The 26,489-nt window shown below is 44.9% G+C and overlaps 1 protein-coding gene across 1 annotated transcript in view; it reads left to right on the top strand.

Annotated features, from left to right (window-relative positions):
- Window positions 1–26,489, top strand: part of CCDC141 (coiled-coil domain containing 141) — a 658,578-nt gene that overhangs the window by 178,957 nt on the left and 453,132 nt on the right. The window contains exon 4 of the mRNA XM_086956207.1: window positions 9,029–9,137. Within this exon, the coding sequence (XP_086812333.1) occupies window positions 9,029–9,137 (109 nt within the window). The remainder of the gene's footprint in view (window positions 1–9,028; window positions 9,138–26,489) is intronic.

Below are 26,489 nucleotides of genomic sequence, written 5' to 3'. Positions count from 1 at the left end.
CAAAACCACAGTAGTAGGGCTGGATGAGGAAGGTAGCCACCAGATCTGGCGGGAGGAAGGCTGGTGGTCGACAAAATAATTGACTGGTCGTCATCGTCAGGGAGAGTCAGCGCGGGCATCCATCATGCAGCAAACCCAGAATAGGAAGGCAGCTGCGGAGTCAGGAGGGCACGCAAACTCGGAGAAGTAATAGGGGGGATCAAGCTTCTTGGTACAGGGCAGCTGCGTTGCAGCATTTTTGTTGCTGCTTTTGTTGATGGAAAGAGACTTGTGAGTCTATCTGCCCTCCCTGAGAAGCAATACAAAAGGGGGTGGTGATGGATGGAGCATCTGAATCAATCAAACACTCACACCCAGTCAAAAGATCTGGGTTTAATCCATCACCGTTCTTTAGCCCACTCTGCCACCCCAGTTCAGACACGGCTATATGCAAATCAGTTTGACCCTGTGCTTCATGGGAACAGTCCAGCCTGAACTGCCAAGCCATGTCTTCCCTGGACCGGAAACAAGCTTCTGAGGACCGGTTTCTGGCATTCCAGCCGTCTTCAGCCCGGCTTGCTTGAATCCAGTGGCAAAGTGAGCAAGGGACTCACGTCTGAGCATACCCTGCCACACTTATGGCGGCCAAAAGCGGTACAAAAGGGGGTGATGATGGATGGAGCATCTGAATCAATCAAACACTCACACCCAGTCAAAAGATCTGGGTTTAATCCATCACCGTTCTTTAGCCCACTCGGCCACCCCAGTTCAGACATGGCTATATGCAAATCAGTCTGACCCTGTGCCTCATGGGAACAGTCCAGCCCGAACTGCCAAGCCATGTCTTCCCTGGACCAGAAACTAGCTTCCGAGGACTGGTTTCTGGCATTCCAGCCGTCTTCAGCCCGGCTTGCTTGAATCCAGTGGCAACATGAGCAAGGGACTCACGTCTGAGCATACCCTGCCACACTTATGGCGGCCAAAAGCGGTACAAAAGGGGGTGGTGATGGATGGAGCATCTGAATCAATCAATCAAACACTCACACCCAGTAAAAATATCTGGGTTTAATCCATCACCGTTATTTAGCCCACTCTGCTACCCCAGTTCAGACATGGCTATATGCAAATCAGTCTGACCTTGTGCCTCATGGGAACAGTCCAGCCCGAACTGCCAAGCCATGTCTTCCCTGGACCGGAAACACGCTTCCGAGGACCGGTTTCTGGCATTCCAGCCGTCTTCAGCCCGGCTTGCTTGAATCCAGTGGCAAAGTGAGCAAGGGACTCACGTCTGAGCATACCCTGCCACACTTGGCAGTTCGGGCTAGACTGTTCCCATGAGGCAGAGGGTCAGACTGATTTGCATATGGCCATGTCTGAACTGGGGTGGTGTGGAGTGCAAAAAAACGATGGATTTCGGCCCAGATCTCTGTACTGGGGTGAATGTATGACATTGTTCTGCATTCTGTCCATCAACTATGGTTTTTGCATTTGTCACCCCGACTGGGATGGGTATGCTCAGACGTCTCCACACCACTGGATTCAAGCAAGCCGGGCTGAAGACGGCTGGAATGCCAGAAACCAGTCCTCGGAAGCTTGTTTCCGGTCCAGGGAAGGCATGGCTTGGCAGTTCGGGCTATACTGTTCCCATGAGGCACAGGGTCAGACTGATTTGCATATGGCCATGTCTGAATTGGGGTGGTGTGCAGTGCAGAAAAACAATGAATTTAGGCCCAGATCTCTGTACTGGGGTGAATATATGACATTGTCCTGCATTCTGCGTATCAACTGTGGTTTTTGCATTTCTCCCTGAGAAGCAAAGCGGGATGTACGCAACCGTGGTTTACGTCCGGTTTCTGGCATTCCAGCCGTCTTCAGCCCGGCTTGCTTGAATCCAGTGGCAAAGTGAGTAAGGGACTCACGTCTGAGCATACCCTGCCACACTTATGGCGGCCAAAAGCGGTACAAAAGGGGGTGGTGATGGACAGAACATCTGAATCAATCAAACACTCACACCCAGTCAAAAGATCTGGGTTTAATCCATCACCGTTCTTTAGCCCACTCTGCCACCCCAGTTCAGACATGGCTATATGCAAATCAGTCTGACCCTGTGCCTCATGGGAACAGTCCAGCCCGAACTGCCAAGCCATGTCTTCCCTGGACCGGAAACAAGCTTCCGAGGACTGGTTTCTGGCATTCCAGCCGTCTTCAGCCCGGCTTGCTTGAATCCTTTGGCAACGTGAGCAAGGGACTCACGTCTGAGCATACCCTGCCACACTTATGGCGGCCAAAAGCGGTACAAAAGGGGGTGGTGATGGACGGAGCATCTGAATCAATCAATCAAACACTCACACCCAGTCAAAAGATCTGGGTTTAATCCATCACCGTTATTTAGCCCACTCAGCCACCCCAGTTCAGACTTGGCTATATGCAAATCATTCTGACCCTGTGCCTCATGGGAACAGTCCAACCCGAACTGCCAAGCCATGTCTTCCCTGGACCGGAAACAAGCTTCCGAGGACCGGTTTCTGGCATTCCAGCCGTCTTCAGCCCGGCTTGCTTGAATCCAGTGGCAAAGTGAGCAAGGGACTCACGTCTGAGCATACCCTGCCACACTTATGGCGTCCAAAAGTGGTACAAAAGGGGGTGGTGATGGACGGAGCATCTGAATCAATCAAACACTCACACCCAGTCAAAAGATCTAGGTTTAATCCATCACCGTTCTTTAGCCCACTCTGCCACCCCAGTTCAGACATGGCTATATGCAAATCAGTCTGACCCTGTGCCTCATGGGAACAGTCCAGCCCGAACTGCCAAGCCATGTCTTCCCTTGACCGGAAACAAGCTTCCAAGGACCGGTTTCTGGCATTCCAGCCGTCTTCAGCCCGGCTTGCTTGAATCCAGTGGCAAAGTGAGCAAGGGACTCACGTCTGAGCATACCCTGCCACACTTATGGCGGCCAAAAGCGGTACAAAAGGGGGTGGTGATGGACAGAGCATCTGAATCAATCAAACACTCACACCCAGTCAAAAGATCTGGGTTTAATCCATCACCGTTCTTTAGCCCACTCTGCCACCCCAGTTTAGACATGGCCATTTGCAAATCAGTCTGACCCTGTGCCTCATGGGAACAGTCCAGCCCGAACTGCCAAGCCATGTCTTCCCTGGACCGGAAACAAGCTTCCGAGGACCGGTTTCTGGCATTCCAGCCCCATCTGGGGGGGAGTGCACAACAGACTTGGCAGTGGCAGCTCCAGACAAAGATTGCAAAACAAAAATAAGACGTATAACTATTTGTATTTGTTTGCTATTTAAAAAAAAATTATCACTTGCACTATGCACCGTTCAGCCAACATAATCTAAATCCTTTATACAAGCAGCAAAAGAATAACAAGCATTGCATAGCCAATAGGTCTCGCCTTTGGGGCCTTATAAGTGTATAGGCAGAGCTATTGACTTTGCCAGTGTGTTTAAGCTGCGCTGTAGAGATGTGTGGCTGCTGTTCAGCATGCTAAAAAGTTTTAATTAAAAAAGTGCCACTTGAGTGAAGCTGTGCTGGCCCTAAATGGGTACACAGTCAAAATATCGAATCTTTAATTTCGACTTACACTTATATCGAGTTGCTAATATCGAAGGGACAGAATATCGATGTCCAGAATATCGATGGCAAGAATATCGACCCTAAGGTAAGTAATATCGAAATTACTTATATCGATAGCATATATATCGATGTAAGTAATTTCGATTTACTAATGTGTTAGAAATTTTAGTTAAGTATTTAAATTAATTGTTATAATATGTGTTTAATATGTTTTTATAAATAAAAAATATATAAAAGTAAATTATATGTTTTACTACCAGAGCGGGTTGTGGGTTTTTAGGGGAATAGGGTGGGAAGTAATTTATTTGTAATTAAATAATTATTTTTTAATGATTAATTTATTTTTCAATTAAATATTAATTGGCAATGAATTATTTTAATTGATTAATTGATTAATTAATTGATAATTTATGTATATTTTTAAGTAAATTATATGTTTTACTACTGGAGCGGGTTGTGGGTTTATAGGGGAATAGGGTGGGAAGTAATTTATTTGTAATTAAATAATTATTTTTAATGATTAATTTATTTTGCAATTAAATATTAATTGGCAATGATTTATTGTAATTGAATAATTGAATAATTAATTGATACTTTATGTATATTTTTAACTAAATTATATGTTTTACTACTGGAGCGGGTTGTGGGTTTATAGGGGAATAGGGTGGGAAGTAATTTCATTGTAATAATTAATTTTGGGTAAAGGAGTATTTTTAGGGTTCAGGGTCAGTTTTGGGTTTTTGGGTAAAGGGGTATTTTTAGGGTTCAGGGTCAGTTTTGTTTTTTTGGGTAAAGGGGTATTTTTAGGGTTCAGGGTCAGTTTTCAGTTTTTGGGTAAAGGGGTATTTTTAGGGTTCAGGGTGCTGAGTGATGCTGTGGTAGTGCTGACTGATGCTGTGGTGACCCTGAGTGATGCTGAGTGATGCTGTGGTGGTGCTGACTAATGCTGTGGTGGTGCTGACTGATGCAGTGGTGGTGCTGAGTGATGCAGTGGTGGTGCTGAGTGATGCGGTGGTGGTGCTGAGTGATGCGGTGGTGGTGCTGAGTGATGCTGTGGTGATGCTGAGTGATGCTGTGGTGGTGCTGAGTGATGCTGTGGTGGTGCTGTGCTGGCGCAGAGTGATGCTGTGCTGGCCCAGAGTGATGCTGTGCTGGCATAGAGTGATGCTGTGCTGGCCCAGAGTGATGCTGTGCTTGCCCTGAGTGATGCTGTGCTTGCCCTGAGTGATGCTGTGCTGGCCCTGAGTGGTGCTCTGCTGGCCCTGAGTGATGCAGTGCTGGCGCTGAGTGATGCGATGGTGGCGCTGAGTGATGCGGTGGTGGTGGTGAGTGATGCTGTGGTGGTGCTGTGCTGGCCCAGAGTGATGCTGTGCTGGGTAAAGGGGTATTTTTAGGGTTCAGGGTCAGTTTTCAGTTTTTGGGTAAAGGGGTATTTTAAGGGTTCAGGGTCAGTTTTCAGTTTTTGGGTAAAGGGGTATTTTTTGGGTGATGCTGAGTGATGCTGTGGTAGTGCTGACTAATGCTGTGGTGGTGCTGACTGATGCAGTGGTGGTGCTGAGTGATGCGGTGGTGGTGCTGAGTGATGCTGTGGTGGTGCTGAGTGATGCTGTAGTGGTGTTGACTGATGCTGTGGTGGCCCTGAGTGATGCTGAGTGATGCTGTGGTGGTGCTGAGTGATGCGGTGGTGGTGCTGAGTGATGCTGTGGTGGTGCTGTGCTGGCCCAGAGTGATGCTGTGCTGGCCCAGAGTGATGCTGTGGTGGCCCTGAGTGATGCTGTGGTGGCCTTGAGTGATGCTGTGGTGGCATTGAGTGATGCTGTGGTGGTGCTGAGTGATGCGTTGGTGGTGCTGAGTGATGCAGTGGTGGTGCTGAGTGAATCAGTGGTGGCCTTGAATGATGCTGTGGTGGCCTTGAATGATACTGTTGTGGCCTTGAGTGATACTGGGTTGGCCTTGAGTGATACTGTGGTGGTGCTGAGTGATGCTGTGATCGCCCTGAGGGATGCTGACTGATGCTGTGGTGGTGCTGATTGATGCTGTGGTGGCCCTGAGTGATGCTGAGCGATGCTGTGGTGGTGCTGACTGATGCGGTGGTGGTGCCGAGTGATGCGGTGGTGGTGCTTAGTCATGCCGTGGTAGTGCTGAGTGATGCGGTGGTGGTGCTGTGCTGGCCCAGAGTGATGCTGTGTTGGCCCAGAGTGATGCTGCGCTGGTGCTGAGTGATGATGTGCTGGTGCTGACTGATGCTGTGCTGGCATTGAGAGATGCTGTGGTGGTGCTAAGTGATGCTGTGGTGGCACTGAGTGATGCTGTGGTGGCGCTGAGTGATGCTGTAGTGGCGCTGAGTGATGCTGTGGTAGCGCTGAGTGATGCTGTGGTGGGGCTGAGTGAAGCTGTGGTGGCACTGAGTGATGCTGTGGTGGCGCTGACTGATGCTGTGGTGATGCTAACTGATGCTGTGGTGGCCTTGAGTGATACTGTGGTGGTGCTGAGTGATGCTGTGGTGGTGCTGACTGATGCTATGGTGGTGCTGACTGATGCTGTGGTGGTGCTGAGTGATGCTGTGGTGGCCTTGAGTGATGCTGTGGTGCTGCTGAGTTATGCTGTGGTGCTGCTGAGTTATGCTGTGGTGGTGCTAAGTGATGCTGTGGGGGCGTTGAGTCATATTGTTGTGGCCCGGAGTGATGCTGTGGGGGTGCAGAGTGATGCTGCCGTGACACAGTGTCTTAGCTAGTTACAGTCGGTAGAAGAGGGGTATCAGAGGGGTTGAAGAGGAGTAGAAGAGGAGTAGAAGGGTAGAAGAGGGGTAGGGGGTAGAAGAAGGGTAGAAGGGGTAGAAGAGGGGTAGAAGAGTGGTAGAGGAGGGGTAGAGGGGCAATTGTGTGCAGCCCACCTGTAGTGAGGCATATATATATATACTTTTGATGGGTTATTTAATCATAATATTCTAACTGCACTTAGTGTCTGATATTGCCAAACAAAACTGAGATGAAGAGGTTAATACAGAAGCTTTTTTGTCATTCATGGAGGATACTTGGAAATGTTACCGTACTGTAAATGCAGCGAGCACGGTCTAGTAATGTACAGAAAAGCTTCTAAACACCGGATGGACGTTATCACTTTGGAAATGGAAAATAAAAACGCATTTCTGGCTCATAAGGGTATTTATTTTCGTTTCTAAAACAATCTGAGTATCAGCTCTACCGATGCCTCACTACAGGTGGGCCATGTACACCTGCGCCCCAAAAGAGGTATTTTGAGCAGAACGCCGCGCTTCAGTGCATTCAATAATGCTTTAAAAGCCATCTCTTACCGGCTCGGCCTTTGTACCGCTGGTGTGATCCTGATGTTTTGTCTCTGTGCCTAAATTTTCCCTTCCTGCCTACTTTAAAGTTATTCAGAAATCATTCACCTCAGCATTGAATGCACACAGCCATAGGCCTAAACTTTGACATTTGGTGTACAGTGAACATAAATATTTGGATTTGTTTCCATTTTGAACTTTTCATTTTTCCGGGAAACAAGCAATATTTTCTTGGCCAGGCCGGTCTAGGTTACAAGGGGGTTGGGTGGCAAGGAGCTATGGGTATGGGAGTGTGTGGATGCATAAAAATGATTTTCACTCATTAGTACGCCAGAAGCCTTTTTGATCACGGTACTCCAGCCCCTCGGTTAATGTACCGGAGGGGAGAGAGCATGTGGTACTGGAACACGAGGTACACCTTGTGCATATACGAGAAACAGCGCTCGCGGTATGGCGCTTTGCTAAGGATGAGATGGTTTTAATTATAACTTGATTTCAGATAGCGCTTCTAATCTCCCTTCAGCTGCTTCTAAGCCCTGTGAAGTGCACGTGTCACTATTAGCCGATTTAATGGTCTGAGTGGGCACTTAATTTTTAATAGCAAGGCTCCTCCTCCTGACCTAAATGAGTGCCTGTTCCCGACCCATTTTAATATGGGATGTCTGACATCAAAGTGAGATGTCCTGTCCCATCACAGGCACCCGGGGCTCAAATACGGTTTCTACTTATGGCTCCATCTACTGGTTTGCATATAGGTGGAAACTGTGCATATTTTGACATGGCTGCGATGTGAGACGATATGTGTACCTCAACACAGTGACTAGGCCTGTTAATAAAGAACATTTAGTACACAATGAACACTCTTCGGTAAAGCCTTTAGGGTCTGGCTTTTGCAAGATGTTTTATTTGTTTGTTTTTAAACATATTTTATAGCAAGTATAGGCCACAAAAGTGAAAAGAAAACATGGCACTATCTCAATACCTGGTTACTGTATGCGTGCAGTAAAATAATAAACTTAAAAATAGCGTGCACGCTTGCGCGGCAGAAGGGGGAGGCGCTCGCAGAAGGGGGAGGCGCGCACCTCGCGCAGCAGCAGGGGGGGAGAGGCTGCGCAATTCACTTGCGGGAGCGATAATTGCTACGATATGGAGCCGCTCGCTCCCGCAAATGTATCTCCAGCCGTGCATGCGTTGCCATTGAAGGCAATGAAACGTGTTTGGCGGAAAAGCTGAAGCGATAATAATAGGTAATTTTGCCTATACAGCACATATGCGCTGCGTAGGCGAGACCTAAAAGTGGACTCCATCCTTAACAGCTATATCAGAGCAAATCATATTTTAGAGTTAGCTGTGTCCTATTTAGTCTTAGCAGACCAGAGGGATTTGGTGTGCCAGGTGCTACCACAGAGGTATGTCATATAACATAGCCCTCTTTCCTAGATTCTCATTCAAACGCAGCCCTAAATACCTGCACTATATGGTTTTGAATATTTCCAAATTCTCTTTTTCCAACCATCTGCTCTTAATGAACTTGGTGATGCTTCTGGTGATAGATGAGAGCTCAGCAACGTTGAGCTACACATCTAGCAAAATCCCTGTTATATGGGCAATGAATGGCAATTGGTTAATATTATTGTAATTCAACAATTCCAATTAATCCTGCTGAGACACATAAGCAGAAGAGTTTGACCAGATCATTGTACAGAGTAACGTTTGGCCTTTGTAATCTTTGACACATATGAGCGCAAATTTGTACACCTATAGCTCCATGGGCATAGATTTTGAGAGTGTGGGGTTTCTCTTGAGGAAGCGTTTTTGTCATTGGACAATGTTATGTATTTAAAATGTTTCATGTTCATGAGAAATGTTTTAAATCGTCTATTAAAGTTTTCATAATATTTTTTTTTAATAAGTTCCCTCTTTGTTCACAAATACACGTTTATGGGAAGAGGATGTGGTTTTAAGAGATTATTTATTGCTTTATTAAGAAGTATTTTATGCCTTTGCAGACCCAAACATGCACCGTTGGATATATTGACATCTATTGAAAAAGGTGGAGAACTGTTGCCAACACAAAATATGATATTTTTGACACTGTAACCTAATGGGTCTAATTACAATAGCTGCTTGTCTTTACTTCCTATTTAGTTTGCTGTAACAATTGACCAAGCAGATGATTTCCTTCATACTGCTCAAGACTTTGAAAATGCAGACTCTTTGAAAGAACTCCTTCAGCAGAACCATCTTCACATGAAAGGTAAGCCTTAAACTGTCTCCTTGCATAAGGACTAATCCTCCAATTTTGATAGGATTTCTTTAATTGGTACAACACCAGTGAACTCTACTTAAGAAAATGCACTTTCATTTTCATTTCGAAGTGTACATGTATCTTATATTGATTATAATGAAATTATGTAAACACAATCTTTTATTGAAAATCCAGATGAATACGTTTAAACTCGATTTGTTATCTCTGATTTCACCCCTGTCTTTGAATTAGTTTATCTATTTCAAGACACCCTTAAATGGACAGTAAAACATTTCAGCTTTGAAGCTCGTTGGATTCCTTTGATATATGTCTGGCTCAGCATCAACCACATTATATCGATTCATGTGGCCAAAATCGTTTGCCAAATTTAACTTAAAAATATGGCCCATTATCTACTATTTATGTCCATTATGTAAATTTCCTCACAATTTCCTTTTCTTCGTGGCAGATATCAATTTTATTTGTTATGTTAATGGTGTGGACCTTCTGAAGTGCTGTTCAGTGTGTGACGGTAACAATAGACAAATGAATAGAAGGGGCTGCTTCTTAGTGATATTTTTTCCTTTTAAATTATGGGGTGGTTTCCAGTTTCTGAAATTGTTCTTTTATATTTTCCTGCCTTTGGTACAGTGGTTCTTATGTGGAGCCAGGACAAGGTCATTTTTGAGCAGAAATGTTTTCCCTCAGTATTTACTTCCTGAGTATGTTTCAGATCAGAGTGTATTCATCATTGTATAACGTCCCGGTTTGATAGATTTAGAAACCTTGAGAAGGTAGAACGATGAGGTAGCTTCTACCTTTAGATAGAGGTTGCATCCTCTATGTTAGTTCACATATTTATGCTTTCATCTATGCCTTTTTTTGTATACACTGACTCTTTTGCACACATTTTTTCTAATATTTTCTTTGACCGACTTGTTCTTGTGAACCAAACACATTATTATCTCTGACTCTAAGAGAGGGATACAGGCAATCATGGAACACTCCTTTTGCGTCAAGTCATAATTTGTATTTGTATCGAAGACTTTTTTTTGTTAATTAGTTATTTGAAACATTAGCATCAGTAATTACAGTTAAAGTGTGTAAGCCTTCATTATTGAGACCAAATGTTTGTATACTGTGATCTATAATTGGATTGTTTAATGACATGGATTCTCATGTCTGTATAGTTGCCAAAGTGTTGGTCGCGCAACATACAGGATAACTCAATACATTACCATGTGAACTGGGTTTCATCCTAGCTAGACAGAGAAAAAGGAACAATTATAATAAACAATGAGAACTATAGACAGCACCTCACACACGTTCTGCCACCTTAAAAATAACTTTCCGTTTTTCCAACCTAAAATGGTCGGACCGATAATTTTGGAGTCTAGTGAATCATTTGTTTAGTGTATAGGGCATGTGTTAACTGTGTACCTATGGGCCTTGTCATTATTAGTATGGAAGCTACAGTACAACCAATGCCAACTAAGTATGTCAAATCATTCAGCTACAATCTAATGTGGGGATTGGACTGTATTCAGGGAGTCTTTCCCCGCATCCTTAAAATATTCTATGAGTTCATCCCCCTGCAACGAGCTCGGCCGTTTTCAAAGGGCACGCTTCTCCTCTTTAAAAAACAGACTGTAACAAACAGCATTCTCATACACTCAAAAATCCAACAAAATCTAACATATCAAATGTTTAAAAATCTATTATGCAAGTTGTCTCCTTTAAGATTCCTGCAGAAACTGCTTTGGAAAATGAAAACATGGCAGAATTTCCCCCATGCCTTTGTTGCATGGTGGAACTCCCATCACATTTAATATCTGGTTGTGCCACAGATAGTCAGTTGTGGTGCAGGACAGAAAAGCTGCTGGATGGAATGACATCAGTAGGGTCTCCTTTAACTTTGAGCCCTTCGAATGTCTTGTTAGCAGTTTGCTGGCCCAAAGGAGGATCTTGATGATAGAACAGAAAGCATCTCTGTCCCACCCTCCTCCCTGACGCTTCAAAATACAGATGCAAGGGAACACACAAATAGGTAATCAGTACACCTGCCAATTTGTGACATATGTCCTTTTACTCTCTACCTCTAAATTACCTCCATATTCAATTCGGTAAATTCTGAGTAACTGAATCTTAAGAACTTTCTGGATAGATAACCGGTTGGAATTAAGCCTGATTTTTTCTGAAAAATATTTTCTGAATCTTGGAGCTAGGCATGCGCAGATTTATTTCAGTTTTTTTTACTTTTTCACTTTTGGGATTTCAAGGAGGGCTACATGAAATCTTAACTACATTCGAAAGCCATGGCTATGATCAGCCTTACTTAATGTTGCCAGTTCTTATTATGTAGTTTCTTTCGTCGCAATATTATTATTCAGGAAATAATGTGGTGAAAATTATTATTCCAGGAGAAAAGCTGACACCTGCCCAAGTTTCTCTATCTCTTTAGATCTATCCCACTTTTCTTTGAAATTAAATGGTTTAATTCACTAGAGATCATTTTGAATAGATTTATATGGGCTCAGGGTAAGACCCGGAGGGCCTATAGATTTATGTCTTTATCGAGAGAGAGAGAGGGGTGGGGGGTACCGGATTTTAGACTGTATTATTTTGCCGCTGCTATGCAGTATATGCAGGGTTTGATAGGAGGGGGTGGTAATGAGCAAAAAGTGACAACTATGTCTACAGAAGTGTATGCAGCTGTTCTAGGAGAGGAAGCAGAAAATTGCTTCTTAAACTGCCCGGAGTATGGATACTATAAGAGGACCAGATTTAAAACGCTTAACGCAGCAATCAGGATTTGGAAAGCCTTTTTGAAACAAGCGTTTACAATGCAATAGGTCTCGCATTATTAAAATTTGAGCTATTGGCTTTGTAAATGACAGTGCCTTTTATTCATTTGTTTTTAAAACCTGCAATCGGTGCATAAACACGCACTTTGAACGTATAGTCCTTGTTGTTGTTGCAGTTTTATATATATATTGAACTCGACCCCAAGTTAGGGAGCGCTTTACATGAGCATTAGTTACTTTACACAAGGATACATTTATTGTTTGGGAGGCACCGGGAGATTAAGTGATTTGCCTACAATCACCGGATGTTGACATACATACACTCCAAATACCACTCAGTGCCACATAATTACACGCCACACAATTACACTACTGAATGCAACACACACTCCACACAATACCACTCAGTTCCACCTAATTATATGCTACCTAATTACACTGCGCTCAACGCAACATACACTCCAAATACCACTCAGTGCCACATAATTACACGCCACACAATTACACCACTGAATGCAACACACACTCCACACAATACCATTCGGTGCCACATAATTATATGCTACAAAATTACACTGTACTCAACGCAACATACACTCCAAATACCACTCAGTGCCACATAATTACACGCCACACAATTACGCTCTACTGAATGCAACACACACTCCACACAATACCACTCCACTCCACAATTATATGCTACAAAATTACACTGCACTCAACACAACATACACCCCAAATACCACTCAGTGCCACATAATTATATGCTACATATTTACACTGCGCTCAACGCAACATACACTCCAAATACCACTCAGTGCCACATAATTACACGCCACATAATTACAATCTATTGAATGCAACACACACACCACACAATACCACTCAGTGCCACATATTTATATGCTACATAATTACAATGCAACATACACTCCAAACAATACCACTCAGTGCCACGTAATTATATGCTACAGAATTACACTGCGCTCAACGCAGCATACACTCCAAATACCACTCAGTGCCACATAATTACACACCACATAATTACACTGCACTCAATGCAGCATACACTCTAAATACCACTCAGTGCCACATAATTACACACCACATAATTACACTGCACTCAATGCAACATACACTCCAAATACCACTCAGTGCCACATAATTACACACCACATAATTACACCACATAATTACACTGCACTCAATGCAACATACACTCCAAATACCACTCAGTGCCACATAGTTACACGCCACTCAAATGTCACAAAAAGATGTTAATATTTCACTTTTGTTCTTGGATTTTCGTCACAATAAAATACACTGAACATTATCTTCACAAAAGTTATTTACAAAAGTTTAAGCTATTGCCATTATAACTTACAATAACTTTTATTTAAGTATTAATTATTTAAAAAAATGTAAAGCCATTGTTATTTGTAATATCAATACATCTAAGTCAGGTAAATACAACACATATTGCATTACAAATGCTATAGGTGTCACATTTGCTCAAGTTATAAGTATTGGCATTGGAAATGACAAAGCTATTAAGTTCGCTATTTTCAAAACCAACACATAAATAAAAAATGTGTCATTTACAATACCAATAGCTCAAACTTTCCTAATGCGAGACCTATTGCATTGCAAATGCTTGTTGAGATCATGGGACGTTCAACAGCAGAACAGGTCATTGTAGCATAAGAACATTTAAAGTTGTATAAAGAACTGCAGCAGGTGCATTAGAGCCAATGGGATATTTCCTCTGAATCCAATAATGAATACTATGAGGGGACAGGAAGGCGGCAGTAAGATTTTTATAGCATTTTGCCAAACGAATACAGGTAAACAGTTGAATCCTTGAGCGGCGCAGAACATGAAAGAAATGTAGGTAGCTTTAGGAAGAGTTATGGGTGGAAATGCACACCATGAGTGCTTAAGCACGAAACAACTTGTACCTCTAATACTGTCAAAAGAGAAAACCAAGCCCAGTTTCATGCAAAATGCCTTACTGCGATGGGAAACGTAAATATGTGAAATAAATCGCCATGCAGTTAGTGGTTTAAAAACCAAAATCTTTCAGTTCCTTATGTCTGTTTCACATTGTATGGACTGTCTTTACTGCTCCATCAAAACTATGAATTTTCCAAACTCCTAACATCAGGTGTAGATCCTGAGACTCGATAGAGCAGCAGTTGGTAATTTTACCTTAATTTCACTAAAGGGTAGGGTGACCAAGCGTCCCTGTTTTGCCAGGACGGTCCCAGTTTTTAACCAGCGGTCCCAGCAAATTTCTAGAAATGCAGCTCATGTCCCTGTTTTTAGAGAGGGTCGACTGAAAATGGTGGGAGGTTTTTTATGTTTTACAAAGCAGGGATAGTTAGCAGTTGTTTCAAGAAAGCAATTTAATTAACAGGCAAGCTACTGGGTTTAGAAATGTCATTTTATGTATGTTCTTACTGCCTGTTCTGTAATTCTCTGCTGAGGAGCGCTCTCATCGCTTGAAGTAAAATTGTAGTCCTTCTTCTATTTTTGTGAAATGTCCCGGTTTTTGGCTTTAAAATTCTGGTCACCCTACTAAAGGGGACAGTGTTGTTTCACTCCGTGGTTAGTGGCTTACTGCAAGAGGAGAACAGATGGACATGCTTGTTGTGAGCAGGCTACTGTTATGCCTGTGATTATCTCTGAAATGACTTGTTGCAGCTGATACTGCGCTCACATTTTGAAACTTCTTAGGGGTGACTGCTAGTTAGCATAATTTCTGTCTTCACAGAAAGTGACATTGTGATCTCTGAGCCGGATAATAGCAGCAGTGACCTCACATGACCTCTGACACTGAAGAAGTGATGTCACGGGCGCTGAAATTATAGGAAGTGATTTTACAAAGGAAGCATTCACCTTTAACCACTTTTGTCTAGCTGAGATTCGTTTCTAGAATGCTGGCAAAGGTAAATATGTGCTACAGTTAAAAACAAATTATGAGGTAGTGTAGAGTGATAACTATTAGTACTTGTGCAGGGCAAACCACAACAAAATAAACTGATAATTAAACTTGGATTTATGAGTCAATGCACTTACACTGACTTCAGTCAATGAGAGTACTGCTTGCAAGTGCTCAGTCTGCTTATTTTAAAAAATGCTGAATTCTGGCTTGAAGATCTCATTTGCCGTCATGGTAGCCTGTGTAGAAAGAAGGCTTCTCCCTGAGAAGTCTAGAGTAAGATTGAATTAAGTTTTGAAGACTGCCCATAGTTTAATCCATGGAATGCAATTCTAAACTGCTTACAGGTAATCCAGTAGAACACCACAAAAGCCTGCTTGCGGTTATCTCTGATGTCTTGCCTTGAAGACTTCTCGGAGATCACCCCATTGATTTATATGGTGTACTGCTGACGAATCAAGCACATTTCTGATACCAATATAGACAATCCCACTCACGCAGCGGGTAACATCAAATAACGTGCATGAGTATCTCAGAGTCACGAATATCCTCAGGCTATCATGGGCAAATCATTTGTAACTTGGAAGGTTAAATCTACTGCAGACACCAAATCCATAATGAGATTTTGCAAACTATTTGAAGGAAGAGCAATTAACTCATCGTTAAAAGTAATTAGAATGAAATGTATTCCTTTTCTACTTTATGCTTCACCGTTTTAAACGTCCATGCCATACTTCATCTTGACACAATTTACATGCAGAGTGTACAAAGCTTTTACATCTTTGCACAGCCACCACTCGTTGTGTCAAAAGGCTGGAGTTGAATGGAAAATCTTTTAATATCCCTCTATAACAGGGCTACTCTGAATTACCTATGTGGTTGTGATAGGGCAGATTTAACAACCGTCCAATCCGCAATTTACTTGAAACTCATATTAGGATATGGAGATAAGTCATATCATTAAACAAGGTTTTACAAGTATATAATTTGCTTGACTTAGAGACCCTTTCTAAGTTAAACAGAGTGTCTTGTAAAAGCACCTTTCAAAGGACCTTATTTAGTAATCCGAGAGAGAATGACTTTGCTTAACAAAAGAAGTACAAACATATGGACCTAGTATCTGAATCCTCTCTGTCAACACATAAGGATTATTTTCAGGTCTACTCTGCATGGTCTGATCAAATGGTCAAGAAATGCTGTTTTAATTATAATCTGTGGGATTACTACTGTAAACTTGATTTGATTGAATAACATTTTAGTTGGCCCCAGAGCTACCTTTTCTTTCCATAGACCAAACTGCCTTTAATTGTTTCTACTTCTGCACTGTTTTGCCCTCTATCCTGTGTTCATTGCAGTCAGCGGGAACATACGCAATGCAAATCTTCATATGGTGCTCACTGCAGAGTGCAGTGCAGGTCAGAAGCGAGGTGCATTGGTTGGGCTCTGTCTGTTAATCCCTGCATGGAAGAGTAGGAGCCAGGTGAAGATTTGAAGTGCATTGGTATAGCTAGCTGTTTATTCACCTCTCTTCTCCTCTATCCAACATCAGCAAGTTAGCCTCTTGTGAGCTGGCTGTGACGCAGACATTTGCCTCTGGCGGGCTAGATGGTAGAGTGATGCCACATGTGCTTAGGTCATGTGATATGACAGTTTACTGAGCAGTGAGGGACAAAGATGTAAAGAACTTTTGGGCTTGAGAGGGCAAGGGTGCATAGGATGGAAGGTACCCAGGATTTCTCCACAACCCCATCATGATGTACCTGTGAGATGCCCTCTTTTTCTAGGATGGAGTTGGGCAGCTTTGAAGTGCCAACCCTGCGGCATTAGGCGCTTCATAAGACAAACCTTGCCATTATTATCATCCATGTCTGTGTGCACTGTACATGTGTGGTTATTGCAGAGCCAGCCCTTGCACCAGTGATGGCCTGGCTGTCATGAAATGTGCCTCTTGCAGCTGTAAATAAAGTGAGGCAGCAGCCCCTTTTCACAGGTGAGTCCTTGGCTGACTACATCAAGGCAGCTACTTGCCTCTGAACACACATCTCTGCAACTATTCCAGCTCACCTGAATCACCCACAACTTTGCTCCACTTGTCTAGTTCCAAGGTGTTTGTTCGGGAGGGGGGAGGGTATTGATGTATGGCCGCAGTTGGTGAGAGGCAGATGGGAGGGAAAATTAGGGAGACCATAAGGTGCTAAAAACAGTGACTGCAGCACGTTTAAATACGATTAGGAGCCCTTAAAACAAAATAACTAGAGCCAAGGTATAGGAGCGTTGCAGTTTGCAGGACCTTTATGCAGACCGTTATTTTCACCCCTCTGAAGATTTGTAGCCTGGGCATAACTCACCCATATTAAAAGCCGGCCCTGGTAGCGTCATCATGCATTCATGTGCACCAGAAATACCCGCGCCAAGCAGTGTCCAGTGCAGTTCAGAGAACGTGCCATAAGTGCGCACAGTTATAATGGTCACAGTATGTAGCTTGTTGCTTTACAAATCATGATCAAAGTGGCGTGCAATGGAGATCGGTGCCAGCACTGCAGAGTACACTAATTAAAATGATCAGTCAGTCGTGCTCAGCGGTGCTATTCACACATTGATAGTTGAGGTCCATTCATACTGTTTACATACAATATAAGAAAATCTGACAACTAGTACTGGTGTCCTCCGGGGGAACGGAATCCCATGGCAGATAGCAGAGTAAGGGCTGGCTTCAGCAGGCAGCGAGCCCCATAGTGGTAAGCATGGCTGGCCCAGCCACTGCACTCCAGGTCCTATAAGAAGAGGATGCCACCTTATAGTACCGTGACAGTCCTGACCGAAAGGGCTGGGGTACTGGGCTTGTTTCCGAAGATTTTAATGCCGTGGTGCAATATCAGTGCCTGTTGAATTTAACATGTGGTGTGTACACTTTTAAAAGTGATCTCGGTAATCTTCAGTGCACTAATCAAAGTGATCAAATAAAATGTCTGTGTTCAGCATGCATGTCAGGCCTCACAAATGATGATAGTCCTATGATACATATGATAAAAGAATATCTCACTGCAAGTACTGGTGTCTTCTGTGAATGAAATCCTGTTGTATGTACCAGAGTAACCAGGTGCAGTAGACAGGCCCGAGTCACGGTGGCGCAGGCCAGGCAGTCCAGGCAGTCCAGGCCACGGCCTGCTGGATCATTGGCTGCGAAAAGAGGGGGCCACTACTCTGTGCTGGAGCTGGGCTGCACGGAAGGGCCAGAGATCAGGTCCACCTTACTCAAATCCGCAGCACCGGGAAGTGGAGATTAGGCCTCAGTCTAGTCACTTAGTACCCGGGAGCCTCCCCCCAGCCCTTATCAGCAAAAAAAAGCCCATCAAGTGCACAAGTGCGTGGGTTTGAAAGGCTTTAGTCTGATTCCCACGCCACGAGTCTTCGGCAGCGGCGAAACCTGTGTGCCATGGGGCTTAGTACAGCGATGCAAATGGACCCGATAGACACTGCTAGAAGTGTGAAATACAGCAGTAAACTGGGTTGAGTAGACCACTCTGGCCTCGCCCTGGTGCCACTGTAGCTGCTGCACCAATGAAAGCTATGCCCCTCTTCCTCACCCCCTGCCCCTATACCAAGTAGTACTCGTTGCGAAAGAACACCAGCCAAACATTTATCATGCATGTCTGAGCCCACTGCTAGCGGCATCACTACCCCCGAAGCCAGAACAAGTGTATCCTGCCAGAGTTTCACTCGTACGCGCAAGAGGAGGGCTTTACGACAGCGCTAATAGGGGAAGCCACGAGGCCCGGGACTCAACAGCCTGTAGAGAAACAGAGGGGGATGGCAGGCGGCGACACGCTGGTGACGTAGAAGGTGGAGCGCTCGTGACGTGAAACTACCCGCGTGGCTCGCGGCGGCTGATCGTGCTACAGAAGTTACAGTGGGCGGAACATATCAGGACAATCCTTTCAGAGAGCCTTCCAACTACAGCTGGGGAGCGCGCGCACATGTTCCAGGCAGCGACGGAGGCCTGGCGCGCACCGCCTCCCTGTGCCGTGTCGCGCGCCGTGGGTCTCGTCCCCTTTTCCTCTTCCCAGTGTGTGCACCGCGGGGGCCTGCTTCCTACGCTGGGGGCCTGCAACCGCCGCTCCCTGCGATGTTGGCGGCAGCATGTGTACGTGTGCCTGTGTGGTCTGTGTGCAGGGGTGTGGAGGCTGGCTGTGTGCGCACGGGAATGTGAGGCCCGAGAGGGGCACGGCGCCATGCGCGCCCACGAGGTCAAATCTGCGCTTGTGCCACTCTCGTGTCCACATTCCCAAATACGGGCAACTATAGGTCTCGAGCAGACACTGCTCGACCTAAAAAGCAGGACTGGGAAGGTACAATAGATATACCAGGCTGTATAAGAACAGATCGTTCCCTGCGGCAGTTTTTGCTGACGGAACAATGGCTAGATGGGTCGAAAAGGGGATAGTAAAGATCGGTGATTTGAGGGATTCAGAAGAGATAGCACAGTTTACAGATCTTATAGTGAAATATGGTATTGATAAAAGGGATTTTTTTTTTTAAATACCTGCAGGTTAGGAGCTTCCTGAGTAACAAACAAGGAGGGCCTGCAGGGTATGATAGTAATGAAATTATGGAAAAAATACAGGTATGTGCGGACTGCACAATTAGAGCTCTTTATGCATGCTTGAGAAAGGAGAGAACGGATGATATGGATAGGTATTGTAATAAATGGGTAGAGAAGCTGGGCACTGCACCAGAAAGATTTCAGGAGTCACTTGAATTGGGTCGTACTGTTTTGTGCTCAGCTCCCCTTCAATCCCAGCATTATAAAACCTTGTATTCATTATATTTCACCCCAGCGAGAATAGCAAAATGGGGAGGCACCACAGGTATCACTTGCCCGCGCTGCAACTCTTTTGAGGCAGATATTGTACATGTGTTTGCTACTTGCCCTCAGTTGCATACCTTGATTAGAAATATAGAAGGCTTTTTAGATAGGTCATTAGATATTCAAATAACCCTAACCCCCTCCTGGTTACTGCTGGGGGTAGGCCCAGATGGGGGAAACTCACAGAGAGAAATTATATTTTACGGCTGCCGCAGTATATAGATTAACTATAGCCAGGGCATGGCTTGATAGAAACCCACCGGTAATGCAAAATTGGCTGGCTAATTTATTAGCGGCTTATAACTTGGAGAAACCTATATATGCTCGGAAAGGTATGAGGGGTAAGATGCGAGGACTAAGAATCTGGGAGCCTATAGCTAGGTGGAAAGACACTGTGGGCCCACATTAAGGCTGTTCATAATAATGTATAGATCCATTGTTTTTTTTGTCTGCCTCTTACCATTCTTCTTTTGTTTTCCTGGGGTTTTTTTTTTCTCCTCTTTCTCTCTCCTTTATTTTTTTGTTTTCTGCTGGCTTTGAGTTTGGTTATCTCTTGAATTTAAGAGACATCTCGGAGAAAAAACTGTACTGTATATATTTAATGATATTTTGTAGCGTATGAAATGACATGAAATGCTTAAATGTACAATGTGCACAATTTGGAAAAATAAAAAGATATTTAAAAAACACCGTAGGCACCTTGCAATTGGGGCAAATTACCATCTCAATTAAAATCATTTAAGGGACTAACATAACTTCTTTTCTTTTGATTCCTACCTAGTACATTAGATAGTATTAGTAAATACTTACCTTACAGGTATCTCAGAGCAGTACCTTTTAATTGTTTCAAAATGACTTCTGCCTTTTCCCTATTCAGTAGCTTTCTTTTGCACGTAGGACAGCACCCTAGGAAAGCAACATAGGAGAGACACTTTGGTATCACAAGCATTCATTATAATTCAGTGAACTACAGGCATCTAACTTTTTAAATCAAAGTAAGACATTTACAGCATTTCTAGATTTGCATTGTCTGGAATTTAGAGGTATATAGCATTTTATTTTTCTGCCAGTGCCCTACTTAAGTAGCTATATGTCTTGATTTGTTCTACTATGATTCACAAAGGTTGCAACTTGTGGGTTTATTTCTAAATTTACTTCCAAGAGTCATACTTTTTGTTTTCGAATAATTCTTCACCAGTTTAGTGGCTTTTGAATTTTACACCAGTATGTGTCTGTTTGTGCATAGTCCAACGCAATCAATTAATCAAAGTGTGCCAGGCAATACATTTCAACTAACTTCCAAAACAGTATGAAAATGTGCCCATGCTAAAAAAAAGTTAACATCAAAGAGCACTTAAACATTTCAAATGTATTTAACTGCAGTGCGAAACTATAGGGGCTCATTACGATGCTGGCCAGACGAGCCTCTGACCGACATCGCAGTGGGAGTGGAACCGTCAGACTAGTAGTTGGCGGTTCCACGCCCTGTATCCCAAGGCAACTGGCAAAACAGCGGTCGAAAATATGCCATTTTCAATTGCATCTTGTGCTACAGCCCGGAAAAGCCATATTTTTAAAGAACCATGCACCACACACAGTGCATGGATATTTGGTGGGGCATCACATTTGCTCCCACGCCTCATAGCAGAGGCCCAGGGGATACGGGGCCCTGCTAGGGGCCCCCAAAGTCCCTTTCCATCTGTCATTTTATGGCGGTTGGACGATCATGAATAGGCAGAGGGAAATGGGCATTGTAATCCATAGGGCAGGGGTCTGCAACGAGTAGCTCGGGAGCTACTGGTAGCTCGTCAGTACCTTCAAAGTAGCTCTCAGAGATGAAGCCAAGCCCAGTATCAAATTCGTAGAGTAGGCGCCTATTAAAGAAGGCAGCACTGCTGATCTCAAGATCCTAAGAGTGACAGCCAGCCAAACCTATGGCAGTAACTTATATTAAACACTCAAACACACAAAGTATCGGCTATAGGGCCTGCCACTTGACAATCTGTATCTAATCTCGATATAACTAAGCCACAAGGAGATTGACCATCTTGTATCCCTGCTTTATCAGTCACAACATGTGTGTGACCAGTGGACCATAAAAGAAGTACAACAGTAGTAGCCTGAGCAGTAAGGAGAGCTGACCCACCAAAGTGTGGGACTGCAGGAGTCATAGTGAAAATGTGTTAGTTGGGTGTATAAGCAGCTCAAGACCTGAGGAGGACAGGGCATGATTCAGACCAGAGAAAATGAAGAGACTCATCAGCATTTATGTGCGTCCCCAATAAACACTATTGCTGCTTGAAAGCTACGCCTGGTGTCAAGGACCACCAAATGTCTATGTTAGCCCTCATCATAAGGGTGTTATCTCTGACATAATTGTGCCCATTCCTGGCATAATAGTGCCAATGGCATAGTAATGGTCATCCTTGACTATTTGTGGTATTTTTGGTCTAGTTGTGGTCTACTGGCAGCCATGATTTACATACTGGAAGAATGACTGGCCTACATTTATGTATTCCTGGCATAATAATGGTCATGACTGATATATGGTCTCTGCCTTGGCCCTTATGGTTTCAAGCCTTGGCCCAACTGTGGCCCTAGTATAATGGTGGGCATTATTGGCATAATACAGACATCTGTGTTTCTGGTCCAGGGAGGACCTGGCTTGGCAGTTCGGTCTGAACTGTTCCCATGAGGCACATAGTCAAGACTGATTTGCATATGGCTGGGTCTAAACTGGGGTGGCATGGTGAGCAAAGGAACAATGGATTTAACCTAGATCTCTTGACTGGGGGTAAATGTATGATTCATTCAGCATTCCATCCATCCTTTATTTGTGTAAGCATCTGTAGCACAAGACTGTAATACCTGTGTATTCAAAGTAGTCTGTCCATATGAGGCATTTGTACATGGGAGTACTTGATGAAAATGAAAAGCTGATGTTTTGGGACCTTGCATTTCCTAAAATCTGAAAACTGATATTTTAAAGACCGTTTTTGTTTTCAAAAATGGATTTTCTTCTGTTAAATTGAGTTTGTTTGCCCACAGTGGAAAGTGGTATTTGATAGAAAGAAGTGCACTTTCAGAAACTGATGAATAATAATTCAAGCTGAGCTGGGGAGACCTACTGCTGTATTTATATACTTTGTGCCATTATTATTATTATTATTATTATTATTATTATTATTATTATATGAAATTTGTAGAGCGCACTGACACCATGGGTTTCCTGGCGCTATAGGACAGAGGTGATACACAGACTGGGGTTTATGCAGGGTTAGCAGGGTGGGGGTAAGAGGAAGGTTTTGAGCAGCTTCCTAAAGTGGAGGAGGGAGTTGCTTGATTTGATGGTCAGGGGGAGAGAATTCCAAAACTTCGGGGCCAAGAGGGCAAACCTTCATCCGCCGAATTTGTTGGTCTTGGTTTTGGGTACGACAAGCGACTGAAGATGAGCAGAGCGTAGATTGCGATTTGGGTGGTAGGGAGTGATGAGGGAGGTCAGGAAGGCGGGACTGGTGCAGTGGAGAGCTTTGAACGTGAGGCAGCCGAGCTTGAAGGCCACCCTCTGTTCTATAGGCAGCCAGTGCAATTTATGCATCAGGGGTTTGGCCGATTGCCATCTTGGGGATTTGAAGATGATGCGAGCTGCCTGGTTCTGGATTACCTGAAGGCGGTGGAGAAGTGTTGGAAGTCCGTGATAGATGCAGTTGAAAAAGTCCAGGCGGGAGAGCACAAGAGAAATGATTACATGGATCAGAGCAGGTGGGGGAAGCAAGTGGCTAACCTTCCGAATCTTTCTGAGTTGGAAGGAGCAGGAAGTTCGGCGTTGATCGTCACGCCGAGGCTCTTTACAGAGATCGTGGGGGTCGGAGGAAGGCCCAGTTCAGTGGGCCAGAACTGGGTCCCCCAAAAAGAGGGACTGGAGCCCGGGAGAAGAAGCTCGGTTTTCCCGGGGTTCAGCTTCAGTTGATTGGAGTTCATCCAGTCTTGGATGTGAAGCATAACGGAGTGGAAGTTGTCTACCGCGTTGGGGGAGTTGAGTGGAAAGATGATCTGTAGATCATCGGCATAGTTATAAACTGTGATGTCCCAGTTACGGAGTGAGTGGAGTAGGGGCCGGAGGTAAAGGTTGAACAGTAAAGGTGACAGGGAGGAGCCCTGGGGAACTCCGCACTACGTGGGGGTCTTGGGTGCTGTGTAGGGGCCCAGACGGACGGCTGGAGTTCTACCAGACAAGAAAGACCGAATCCAGCTGAGGGCGGGGTCCTGGATGCCAGCCTGTTCGACACAGTGAAGCAAGATGTTATGGTCAACCGTGTCGAACGCGGCCGATAGGCCCAGGAGAACGAGGGCCTGGGGGGGTCCCTGAGTCGGCATTTCTCCTCAGCGTGTCCAGAACAGCTAGGATGACGGCTTCAGTAGAAAAGGAAGGCCTGAAGTGGGCCTGATTAGGCTCCAGGTAGCCAGAGGTCTCAATAAAGTTGGAGAGGCATCTAGTGGCATGCGCTTCAAGTAGTTTGGAGAGATAGGGCAGAAGCGATATGGGGCGGTAGTTGGACAGTTCAGCTGAGTCCGCGCCAGGTTTCTTAAGTAGCGGGACTAGGATGGCCTCTTTGAAGGAGCTGGGGACAATACCTGTGCTGAGCGAACCATTCAGAAGAGGTAAGATGCATTCGGGTAGGGAATGACAGACGCTTCGTAGGACTGAGGGTGGGCAGCCATCATTCGGGGACTCTAATTTTATCCAGAACGCAAGCTGTGCTAGGGAGGCAGGGTTGATGGGGGGGAATTCGGTGAAGACGGAGGAGTTGTTGAGGGGAATGTCAGGAGTGGTGGTCTGAGGGGCGGTGGAGATCGATGCTTTGATTTAATTAATTTTTTCAATGAAAAAGAGATTGAGAGCGTCACAAGTTTCTTGGGTGGGGGTTTGGCCTGAAAGGGTTCTGTCATCAGATGTAAGTTCGTTCATAATTTAAAAAATTTCTTTAGATTTGTTGTCCGAGGAGGAGATTCGGTCAGAGAAGTGGGTTGATTTAGCTGAGGCGATTGCGATTTTGTAGTCTCTGCGGGCTGAGGTGTATTGCAATCTGTCTGATTCGGAGTAGTTGCGCCTCCATGTCCTTTCTAGCTGACGTACCTTCAGATTGAGTTTTTTGAGGTCGTCCGAGAACCATCTGTGAGAGTTGTGGTGTCTGGTCGGGAGGAATTTGGGTAAGGGGGCAAATTGGTCGCTGGCTGACTGCAGCCAGGTGCATATGTTGCTTTCTAATTTATCAATATTGGTTCGCGAATCGAGGGCAGGCCGGGTGTCTGAGAGAGTCGCAAGGAATCCTTCGGAGTCATAGGAACTCCATTTGCAAGATAGGCCGCCGGCCATCAGAGGGGGGGAAGTTCTGCCACTGATCGTGAGGGTGGTATCTATTAGGTGGTGGTCTGACCAGGTGCAGGGTGAGATGGATGGGGGAGAAAGAGTTAGGTTTTGGGTCCATATTTGGTCCAGAATGTGGCCCTTAATATGGGTAGGCGAGGTGATTTGTTGAGTCAGGTTGAGTCTGGTGAGAGCCTCGAAGACCTCCAAGGCGTGGGGCCCAGCGTTGATGTCATTAAACCAATAATTGAGGTCACCGAAAAGGGCGAATCTGGGGTTAGAGGTGAGAAGGTTGATCAGCTGATCGGTCAGGGTGGCCGCGAAGAAATGCATCGGTTGGGGGGGGGCGATAGAGGAGAAGGAGTGTTAAGGCCCCGCTGTCCGTTTTTAGGCTAAAGATGAGATTATCTACTCCCAAGAGGGAGATGGACGGAGTGGAGATGAAGTTGAGGCGTTTGGAGATTATTGCCGCTACCCCACCCCCAGGGCGATTTCCTGGCCGATCGGCACGGAGGATGTAATAGTCTGGGGGGAGGGCCGCCAGAATGTCAGGGATAGAGTCTGCAGTCAACCATGTTTCGGTGAGCAGGAGAACGTCCTGTTTCTCGTTGGATAGAAGCATGAAGATGTCGGTGTGATGTTTTACCAGGGAGCGGGTGTTCAGATAAAGAACCCTAATGGTAGTATTGCTCTTGGTAGATTGGGTAGGGGGCGTGACCAGACTGGTGGAGCGCCAATCGGACGAAGTGATACCGGTCCTGGAGATGCGTCTGATGGTGGAGGGGGAGGGTGTGAGGTTGGGGAGTTGTAGATCCCTCAGGGAGTCAGCCGAGTAAGAGATAGAATAGCCGGATTGGCTGGTCCCTGGGCCCGGTCTGGCGTGGACGGGCGCGCTGCGCTCGCCCGCTGCGTGTCCGGGGAATGCACATTGATATAGGGTGTAGTGGGCGTGGCCTCGCAAGAGTGGGCGTGGCCAAGGTCTTGGCGCGAAATGGCGTCAGTGGCGATCTCAACCCGCGGCAGCGCTAAGATCCGCTGCGCGGGGGAATTTGGCAGAGTACAGTTCAAAGTGCCTAGAAGTAAGTGAGATTACAAGTAAAATTTTACACAAAATACAGTGCTTTTTAAAAGCAAGTATCGAGCGTTTCCTCCCGGCTGTGCCTCAGGAGTGATCAGTCTAAATAACAACACCGGGTCTTGACTCAAAACTCAGCAAGGCTGAGCCAACAATAACTAGAAAAACAACACACCTGCCTATGCTGAGCAGCTATTTTCTAATCAACAATTGTTGAAATGTGCATGAAAAATAAGCATGAACACTTGCTTTAGGAATTGCAACATTTGTTTTAATTCTTTAAAGACTATTTTGCTTTTTAGTCTT

This window comes from Lissotriton vulgaris, chromosome 2_1 (assembly GCF_964263255.1).
Source record: "Lissotriton vulgaris chromosome 2_1, aLisVul1.2, whole genome shotgun sequence".
Classification (NCBI taxonomy): Eukaryota; Metazoa; Chordata; class Amphibia; order Caudata; family Salamandridae; genus Lissotriton; species Lissotriton vulgaris.
The sequence above is the reverse complement of the archived record's forward strand: the minus strand, read 5'-3'. Positions and strand labels throughout refer to the sequence as shown.